The 11,653-nt window shown below is 33.0% G+C and overlaps 1 protein-coding gene across 1 annotated transcript; it reads left to right on the plus strand.

The window, feature by feature from the left end:
• Positions 1-854: 854 nt before the first annotated feature.
• Positions 855-2,631, plus strand: LOC134247831 (uncharacterized). Its single transcript, XM_062730237.1, has 6 exons — positions 855-980; positions 1,132-1,245; positions 1,343-1,421; positions 1,744-1,917; positions 2,030-2,127; positions 2,380-2,631. Exons 1-6 carry the CDS (start codon positions 930-932, stop codon positions 2,389-2,391), a joined length of 528 nt encoding a protein of 175 aa, XP_062586221.1. The 5' UTR covers positions 855-929; the 3' UTR covers positions 2,392-2,631.
• Positions 2,632-11,653: the final 9,022 nt, after the last annotated feature.

Genomic DNA, 11,653 nt, shown 5'->3' on the forward strand with positions numbered 1-11,653 from the left:
TAAAATTGCTTTGTTTAATGGATAAATGTATTATAATTGATCCAAAATATCTTCTCCTAATATATTTTGCTATTTGTAAAGTGTTATATAATAAACTGAATGTTATAACATTATCTAAGATCCGAAGAGCCCTTGACGTGCGCTGACAATCTGGTAGAACGACGCAAGTCAACCAGATGCGATGCGGTTCTTCAGATCCAGAAAACGTTATAATGATATATATTTCAAGAGAGGTTTTTTTTTTTGGTCACCATTTACGCCTTCTTTTTAGTCAAAATCAAATATGAAACAAGTATGTCATAATCTCTGGGTTTTTCTACAGGTTTTCAAAATCAAAGGGATTTATCGAATCAACGAAGGAATGAAAATGATTATTGTTTATTTATTTTAATATACATGATATTGTCTCGTCTTTATATCTAAATGTTAAGGCCTCCACAAGAGACTTTTCAATAGAAGAAATTTGTCTGTTATTGTTATCAGTGGGAACAAGCAATATGCCCAATACATCAGACATTACATAGGAACAATAATTACAATCTGGGATTTTCATGTAAGGCCATACCAATAAAAACTAGTATTTAAACAACACTAACTTAAAATCCCCGCGCCATGGGTTTTTTCTGTTCCATTTCCGGTCTATTTATCGCACTTTTTTATTCTCAATTGAAAAAAAAATAACGTCAAATTTTGCTGTGCTAAAAATTTTATCTACATCATAATTTTTATTTAAGATTACTTTGTTCCAAATGTACAAGAAATTAAATTGGTGTAGTTTAAAACTAGAACTTACCTGGGTTTTCACTACTGCCACAGCATTGTAAGAACTGTAATATTGGCTTTCGTTTTCTACCAATGATGTTAATCAAACTACTCCTTCTTTGCCTTACCGATGTTGTTGGAGTCCTGTGAAAGTCAGCAACTTCCGTATGATTGGCGGTAAAATTGACCCGAAAACATCCATACCTGAGGCTGTAGAGGTATTTTAAAAGTATTTTTGAACTGAAATCATTCTGTATAAAATAGCAATGCCAAAATGAAAATCTGGTAATTTTTTAACTATCACTGATATGATGCAAACAACATCCTTTCAACAATAACATCATTTAAATATTACACCTGTTTGGTCAGTATCGTGGTACCACGTTCAGAAATGACATCATAAAGAAGAAGGTCATGTTTCGACACGTGCCTCAACCGGACGGGACAGTCAAGGATGAGATAGAATATGTCGATTATAATGCGGTAACAAATTTAATCTTGTGTAATTTAAATATTATTTTAAAACTACACATTAATAATCTTAGTTCAATAAATGCATCTTTGATTTTATGGATTTCAGATGAAATGGTACGTTATCAGTGATGGCAACTGCACAGAACATGATATCAAATTTCCCATGCCTGATCCGTGTGTCCCACGTGAGTAATATTCTGACGAGGTCCCGGCATCTGTCTGAGGAAAGGTTGGACATGACATGCATGTGTGCGATCCTAATCTATGTAAGACTAATTTGTCCATTCTGCTTCAAATATTTTTAAATGTGAAAATAACTATAAAAAAATACGTCCTCAAAATAACCAGGAAAATCAGGTCAAGAAAAGAGATTTACTATGCATGTCTTACTAAAGTGGTATCCGTTATTCATAATTACTTTTAGATAAACGTCCCAGTAAAACTATTTTTTAATTAACTTACTTGAATATGGCAAATATTTTTTATTAATACATTTTTTGCATGAAGCCAATGCTACTTACACTGGGGATTCCGTGCTGGGAGAGGAAGGGCATGCGCAGGTCCGTCTACATCATTATAATCTGGATTGGATGGACTTCCGGGGCTACAATATCAGAATTGCTACGGATTCGCGCACCTGTGACGTCATAATGGAGACAGATTATGGAGACGTAGATGGGGGTACAAGTCATTTTAGTTTGTCCTGGCGCTTTTCTTTGTAAATCTTCAATTTTAGTGTAATTTATATTAAATTTTAATGTTTTTAATGGAGATATATTATTCCCCATTACAGCAAAAGCACTGTACACGTACTTTTTCTCTGATCACGTGTCACACATAGAAGACTACCGTGTCTTTGAGCTACCTGCTCCATGTCGCCATTTTATGCCGGTAAGTCATTCTGAGGAGATCATAAAAGCTTTCAATTAATTTTTCATGAATGAATAAAGGAAATTCGTTTATAAATTTGAATGAACAAATGTTTACTTGCATGAAAACATAAAATCAAATAAATTATCTTAAGACTTTGTAAGCAGTGATATCTATTGACGACGCGTTATAAAATTGCAGCACAATATTTCACTTTATCTTTACAATATCCATTGTTTTAACTTTTTTTCATTATGTTTACAATTATTGCAGAAGCATAACTAGTTGCCAAAGGTGACAGAGGACATTTAGTGTGATACATGTGTATGTGACATAAAATAAGCATCCGTGAACATGGAATTTGTTATTTCTCTATCTAAACCTTAGAAAATTGATTTTTGTTGAATTCCAAAAAGTAAAAGTTTCACTTTTTGTTATTTCTCTTGTCTAAAAATCATGTTTCAGAATCTCCATTTAAATATAATAGATATAAATGTTGAGCATTGATAAAGATGGGACTAATAATTGGCATTTTTGTTTTAAAAACATTTCGGAAACAATGCTTATTTGAATGCTACAATAACCTTTTTCAAAATTATTTTAATCATCTAGGTGAAAATGGTTTTTTTCCACCTCCACTCTAAGGAAAAAGAGTTTGATATTCAGCATAACAAAAGTATGGTCATGTAACTAAACAATAAAAAAAACAATCGGATTGCTTTAAAAATTGAACAAGAAATCAAATTTGGGCTTAACAGCCTCTTTTCCAATCGATGTTTCATACTATGCATAATGTTTATGTGAACCATTTAAATGCCCTCCTTGAAAGTCAAACAAACGTCAACATGTTCAATGACAAAAAAGTCAGAATGTTTATATTAATTAAGCATGATTAAGGGTGAAAACTCAGATATTCCTATGAGGTTCCATGTAAAACGTTATCGGCACCATATCCAAATATCAACAGCAAATGCTGCCCAAGATGTCAAAGAAAGGTACGTTTTAACTATTGCAATCATCCCGGTATATCCAAAATGGCAGCCATAACCAGGAGAACGATACCTAGGCAGATACAAATGACGCAACAATCACTTCCAGAAGTAGGTTTAGTTGATGCTCGTCTTTTCCTGAAACAAAAAATAATTTTCTGTTATCTATGAATATATGCACTTTATTGTATATTAAACATAAGCTATATTTTTTTTCACATACAGTTGGTCAGTTTTTCCTAGGGTTTTCCAAATGATATATACTGCTTGGTGTGTCTACTTTAAAATTAATCATATGGAGATAACGAACAGTATTCAAGATCAAGAGTCCATAAAAGAATACAAAATTGAGGAAAGAAATATTGGAGGAGGGATCAGGTGCCATGGAGGAGAGAGCATCCCCTGCCGATCGGTCATACCCGCTGTGTGCTCTTTGTCATGATCAAGAAATAACGGAAAAAATCCGTCGTCAATTCAGTGTACAAATAATGGACTAACAATGAGTATGAAAAACGTCAGTCAGCATTTGGCTCAATGATAAACTGTATTTGCTGACAAGGTCATTGTATCGACCATAGAATATATGAAATGATGACTTTAAACCAGACTACTGATATTCCTGTTTCATCAACTTGTTTGTCAGTAATCTACCTCGTTTTAGAAATTGTTCATACGTAAAGAATGTTTTTCCGTATCAAAGACTGTATATAGGACTTTTTTGATCTCATGATTTATTTGTATAAAATTAATCAACTGAGATATATAGACTCCGAATGCAGGTGATGAAGGTATATTGCTGTATAATTAAGGGAAGTTGACGGTGGAAAAGTTAAAATCGTCACGTTTATCATAGAGCTTGGTTGTTAGTTTACCATTAATGTCTTTTTCAAGTAAAATATCCAAATATGAATCGGACTCTGTTGTATCTTTTAACTCAAGCTCACCAGTGTATATCGTATCGACATAAGAATGCAAATCACCATGATAAATTATCATGGTGATTTGCATTCTTATGTCGATACGATAATTAAATTGACAATACGAATGAGGTAAATAGATATGAATGAAAATTTATTTTATATATATCAAATATATTTTTGAATCATCAAATGTTTTGATAAGTCTTTAAAACTGCAGCCATGTTATTATGAACTGTGGGTGTGACGTAAAAATGGAAGTTACACTGAATCGAGGAATGACCATATCCCCACATCCCGTTTCTGAATATACACGTGATCATGTAATCATGCCAAAAAAGAAGAAAGTCTTGTTTAACCTTGTGGTGATTAGTGGCGGTAAATCGCCGACAACAGTAATTCTCCCACTTCCCTTGTGTGTACAGATCATTTACATTCCGTAAGACAGCTCCAATCTATATTTAAATGAAATCGGTCGATCTCAAAGTTCAGGGAAACTGCATTGGGGGATCTGTAACCTAATTTGTTTATGTTCTCTTAGGATTTTCTGTAATTTAGATCCTTCGTTCTCGAGAGTGGTCAAATATGAAGATTTGTGGGAACTTATATCAAACTTTATATAATGCTCTATAAATCTGTCATCTGCATACTGATGAGTCGATCTGTTCTTTCAAGGAGATCAAAAATAATTAATAGGCTAAATCGAGTTTTGAGGCAACGATCCAAAGCATGCAGATATAGTGTACTATGTTTGTACAGGGAGGGAAACACTAATGATCATAACACTTGGACATAGTCATTCAATCTTCTTAGCGATTTAAAACCGAAATTTTTCATATATAATGTCAAAGAAATAAAACCAAAAAATTATGCAATATAGATTATTACATGAAAAACTTTATCAAAATAAATTTCCAGTTTCTTTTGGCTAGTATATATATGAAAGCATGGACGTACACACCATGACATTTTATGGTGAAATATAGTGGTCTTTGTGGTTCTGGGTGTTTACAATTTACTTAAATTCAAATACTTTCCTTGAACTATATTTTCTTAACACAATACGGAATTATCAACAATAATTATCATTCATTTAAAAGCAGCTAATCATTAAAGTTTGACAGAAATTAATTTAATAAATCCAATTACAGACTAAAAAAATTAACATAAAATTAGCTGCTCTTCGTTCATTTTTTGCAGAATCTAATATTGTAAGCTTGTTCTTTTGTGCGAGAATCAGTTTTCCCTTCCCCGTCAACAAATCTATATATAGAAATCACGTCATTGTCAATTCTCCTTGTGTGGCTTACCCATTTAATAAGGCATAGTACTGAGGATCAATATATATATATATACACGACACACCGAAATTATAGATATTTATAAGCATTGTACTTCTTTTCTAAATTTTCCTTGGCTTTCAAATACAAAAAAAGATCTCCTAAGCTAGTTCTTCTAAAACAAAACCAGTACAGGCTATTTGGAATTTCTTAAAACATCGAGGACTTCCGAAAGATTAATGGAGGCTTACACTAGGACTTCACTTCCGGCATACAATCTTAATGTGTCATCTCCCGAGGGAGATGACAATAATACGATTTTTTCATATATTTGATTCCAAAAAATTATGCAAAAGATTTCTCTATGAAAAACTTTATCAAAATAAATTTCCATAGCTTTTGACGAGTACACACCAGACATTATATGATATAGTATACATGTAGAAACTTAATGAAAATCGATAGAGATCTTATAAGTATTGTATTTACCCCACCTCTGATGATTTTTCTACGAAATCCTGGCTTACGATTGGTTGAAGACTGTCACGTGAAGGCGGTGGATTACTTATACACGATCAGTTGTAAATCTATACACGGTCAGTTGTAAATCTATACACGGTCGATGTATTAGTCACAAACACAAACGTGACGTCATAATAGGCACAGTATAAGCGTGATGAAGCATTTAGAAGAGAAAACCATTTATAAACTACAGATAAAACGTAAATGTTTCATCGGTGGGGTAAATTCTTTACATAGTCTTTTAGTGACAGGGTATGGGATGATACCTGGTTTCATACCTGACTCGGCTCCGAAACGCCAGGTATGAAATTTACTAACCAGATATCATCCCATACCCTGTCACTAAAAGACTATGTAACTAATAATACCCGTAACATACAAGACCCAGTACCAAAAATATGTTTGACTACAAGAAAAATGTTACATCACAACTCTTGGTGTATTAATTTGTTAATCAATGGAATTTAATTTTATATATTTTTACATAAAAAATCTTTAAGCATTGTGCAGTATTTTTTAAACTATGAAGTTGTTCCAATGATTTTTCTTAATTATGATTCACCCAAAGGATCAAAAGGGAGGACGATATTGGACGTAGAGAAATGAATATTCTTACTTTAATGGTGTAGTTTGTGCCATACTTGCAGTCTTATAAGCAATTGTTGATTTTATTTGCAGAAACCGCTGCGCATTCATGAGAAGGCATCTTTAAAAAGAGAAACTAGATTCTCTCATTAGACAACAATACCTGCAATTTGTCTTAGCCTCTTATCTAATTGTACTTGCCTTCATATTTTACAAAGGGTAAAGGAAGGGCTCTAATTCCAACCCCCTTTCTCTCGCATAATGAAAAGAACTCCTTTCAAAATATGTTTGGGCTTCTGTGACGTGAAAAATGTAAGATACTTTGGCGAACAAGGTTTTTTTTTTTAGTTTAAAAGAATTATTTTTTTAGCCTTAGTGAAATTCTAAATTCTTAATTAAATTCAAAATTTTAAAATCTTATTGCAAATCTATAAGCACTCTCAGTTATACCCCTTGCTGTGTTTTATAAGCTTTCTGACCCTCAGTTTTCCCATATAGTGTACATCACAATTCTTAATCCTTATTGCACGAAAATATCCAACCACCAATATCATTATTGCTCGAAAATATCCAACCACCAATAATATCCCCAAAGATGACATGCTTCTGCGACAAGTACAACATATGCAAGAGGAATACAGAGAACAAGATTTGTAGAACAATGTTAAACCCCCAATTATATATCCTCTGGTTGAAAATCGAAATTCAAACATTTAATTGCACATCTAAAACTATCCCCCCCCCCCCAAAAAAAAAATTAAAGTCCCAGGCTTTTGACATCACTGACAGCTGCTTTTTCAATAACTAGAGGTACTGTGAGCAATGCGCTCACTAATGATACGCCCATATGATTATAATGGAAAAGTTCATGTTTTCCTTTAGGAGACCTGAAATAAGTGTCAGATCAAAAAGTAAAATAGGATGAGCTCAAATGGCATTATGTAATAAAGAATATGTGGAAATATAATTATATTTTATTCAGTGGTATAGGAGGAGTTGCGGATAAGAGATGGGTACCCCAAAGCATAAAAGACGGACATACGAACAAACGGACGGACATCCCGATCACTTTTCAAGCAGGAACTCCAACATTTATTTACCTCGTCATTGATCATTTGCAAAATGATTTTGTTTAAAAACATTCTGAATGTAACACAAATACCATGACATTGATACTTGACAAGTTCTATGTAACAGTTTCGACAATCAATTGGAATTCTTCCCCATTAGTAGACCTATTTTTGTATTCATATGAAGCAAAATTTGTTCAAAATCTTAAACATGAAAAGAAGAAAAACTTTTCTGTTGTCTTTAACTCGAAATTTAGATATATCGACGACGCATTGTCAATTAACAACGCTTATTTCCAATCTTATGTCGATAAATAAGTGTATAATGCTGTTTCATATTTTATGAAACAAAATAATAACTTAACTTTTCACTTGTTAAATTTCCTTACTTATGCAGCGATATACCTTTCACCGTAGAATTCTCACCGTTTGCATACGGGGTTTACGAAACATGAGTGCACACTTTATATGATTCGTATCAAACAAACAATAAAAAGGCAAATCGCACTTTGAAAGCTTTCTAAACGTGAACTTAATTATGAAAACATTTTCTAAAACGAGGTCAATTTTTAACAAACAAGTTATATATAAATACAAAATATCTTAACTTTTCATTTGTTAACTTCCCTCACTTATTCAGCAATATACCTTTATCACCTGCATACGGGGTTTATATCTCACAATTGATTCGATACGCAAACGCATACTCTACTGAACATTTTCTAAAACGAGGTTAATTATTAACAATGACTTTGTCAGCAAATATAATTTGTCATTTAGTCAAATGTTAACTGATGTTTTTCATGCTAATTGTTAGGTCATTGTTATCACATAAAATTGCCTAATGATTTTCCCCTTATTTCCGAATTATGACAAGGGCCATACAGCAGATCCCATTTCTATGTCAGCAATAAAAATATTTTAGAAAAGTCTCTTTATTGTTTTTTTACTCTAAAGTCCTTTATGTATAAAGTTTTTCATTTCTTGACTTTTGTATACGTTTGTTGTTTTGTAAGTTATCTCCGTATAATCATGTTTATTCCGGTTCTTTCAAACGCGTAACTGACGTTTTGAGAATTCTACGGTGAACCGTACGCGCCTAATTTCCACGCATGTGACATTACCGTTGTGTTACCCGTTGTCAAAAAGGGTAATAGAACAGGTTGTTAACTGCGTCTAAACCAATCAGATTTTAGTATTTAACATGAAAGTATAATAAATTAAATTTTCTACTGATTTTCCCCTTATTTCCGAATTATGACAAGGACCATACAGCGGGTGTGACCAGTCGGCAGGGGATGCCAGCAGATCCCATTTCTGATATTTTAGAGGTCTGTTTTGCTTTACTCTAAAGATTGTATTGTTTCATTGACTTTTGTATACTGTAAGTTATCTCCGTATAATCCATCTAGAAAACAATGTCAGTCATATTCCAAAAAATAAATAGAATACATCGAAAAATGTACAAGATCAGGAAAACAAGAAAAAATTCTTTAACCCACGAATACCAAATAGAATTTGAAAAAACATTTTGTGCATCTAAAGGGCACCATCTATGATATTATAAAATATGGTTATCGCAATGAAATATATGGAGATAACGAGCAGTATTCAAGCTCAAAAGTCCATAAAACAATACAAAATAGGAGCAGAACAAACACGGAACTCCAAAACATTAGAGGTGGGATCAGCTGCCATGGAGGAGTGAGCATCCACAGCATACCGGTCACATCCACCGTGTGCTCATTGTTATGATCTGGAAATAACGGAAAAATTCGTTGTTAATTTAGTGTGTACGTGATGGACTAACAATTAGTATGAAAAACGTCAGTCAGCATTTGACTCCATGATAAATTGTATTTGCTGACATAGTCATTGTATCGACCAAAGAACTAACGAAATTATGACTTTAAACGAGTCTGCTGATATTCTTATTTCATCAACTTGTTCGTCAATAATTGGCTCGTTTTAAAAATTGTTCATACGCAGAGCATGCTCTATCGAATCGAATCAACTGAGAGGTATAAATTCCGATTGCAGGTTATGAAGGTATAATGCTGCATACGTAGAGGAAGTTGTCGATGAAAAGTTAATGTCATGACTTCATCAAAGAGCTTGATTACCATTCTCGTCTTTTTTAAGTAAAATATTCAAATATGAAACAGAATTGTTAGACTCTGTGGTATATTTTATCTCAAACTTACCCGGATATATCGTATCGACATAAGAATGGAAATAATAATTGTTAAATGAAAAACGTCATCTGCATATATCAATACCGAGTTGAAATCCACAGTAACTAAGTGTTTTCTTCTTTTCACGTATACGATATTGGAAAAAGTTTGCGTTATATAAATACAAAAATAGGTCTGCTTATAAAGGTGTGCAATTGATACCCATGGTATTTCCAATAGATTGTTGGAAGACCTGGTCTAAAAAACACATTGAAATTTTCAATCAGAAACTCAAGCATCTTGTTGATGTCAACTTCATAGTACTTGCAAGGATTGTAATAATGTAATAAAGGCTCTAGGAAACAGATTTTGAAATTGGGAAGAAAAGCGTTGATTTTGACCCTAACTTGCCCTTAGGTCGAAAATCAATATTCCGAAACCTTATTCTTCGTCTAAAAGACCCTCACAATCATCTCCACATTATGAATAAGCTACTGCAAAAAATGTAGGAGTTCAGTAAGGCAGGATTTTGCAGAAAAAGACCCAATCGGTCCCACGGTGAAAACCAAAATGCAGAAACCTTATTGCACATTCAACTAAAGGACACCATCTATCATAATTATTTCAAAAGATGAGTTGGTTACTCTTAATTGCAAAAAAGAATTATGGAAAAGAAGTTTTTGAAGAAAAACATTTCAAGCGTAGAAATTTCGAAACCTTATAGCACATTCCAAATTATGAATAGCTATCGTGAAATATACAAGATGATTTCAGGGATCAAAATACTGGCGTTTTAAAACCCTTAGGATGATTTAAAAAACAAAACAAAACACGTTCATTGCTCCATCTATTGTATTTAAAAGATGAGTTGGCGACTGATTAAAATAAAGGAATGGTTTTAGGAAGGAGAAAGTGTGACAGATGGACGGTTTAATCAGAATTGCACTCTATACATAACACAATCAGTAACTGAAGAAAAATTATATTTATACCTATAAAGACCTGGGAAATATTTCACACACTGATTTACCTAAAAAGAAAAAAATTACCATACAGATTTATCAATTATAAAATGCTAAGAATAGTGATAAACCAATCAGATAATACTTAAAATACTGATTAACCAATCAAAAACACTGAAAATACTGATAAAGCAATCAGGAAATGCTTAATATATTGATAATTTAATCAAGAGAGGCTTTATCAGTGATTCTGTACGATTCTTATTCCACTAATAGTTATCGAATTATTGCCTCTATCATGGCCTTTGTGCTGAATGAATTAGCCGCTCTATCATTGCCCTTTGTAAAATCCTCCCCATTACCATAAGACTGGTAAGGACACGATACTTGATTGAAATAAAATACAGTCCACTAGAGAAGAATGGAATATTGGTCGGGACCAGACGGGGGTCAATACCAATGATCAAAGCTTCGTCACTAAAAAAAGGGGGGTTATTGAATTGACCTCATCCTCTGTTAAAAAAAGATTTTATCTCATCTACTTCATTTCATAAAAGATAACGGTACATGCACAGAATTTAATGTACAAACTCGGTATTGTAACAGATCTGTGAAAGAACGATTCCTGTATATATACCCGTTTTTTGTACATCCATACAATTTATTTGAGTCTACTCTATTAAAAAAAAGCTTATTATATATTTCCTCATTACGTACAAGAATAATACTTCTGATAAATCGAAACTAGTGTGGACTTTGAATAACCACATAATTTGTATAATTCAGTGTTGATATATTAGTATCTGACAGACGTTTTTCATTCTAATTGTTAGGCCATTAAATCACCCTGAATTACGACAGATTTCTTTCGTTATTTTCAGATCATGACAGGTACCACACGCCGGGTGTGACTGGTCGGCAGGGTATGCTCACTCCTCCATGGAACTTGATCCTAGTCTGATGTTTTGGAGGTCCGTGTTTGCTCTGCTCCTATTTTGTATTGTTTTTATGGACTTTTGAGCTTGAATATTGTTCGTTATCTCCATTG

This window comes from Saccostrea cucullata, unplaced genomic scaffold (genome assembly GCF_032062105.1).
Source record: "Saccostrea cucullata isolate Sc308-1 unplaced genomic scaffold, CSIRO_AGI_Scuc_v1 ctg295, whole genome shotgun sequence".
Lineage (NCBI taxonomy): Eukaryota > Metazoa > Mollusca > Bivalvia > Ostreida > Ostreidae > Saccostrea > Saccostrea cuccullata.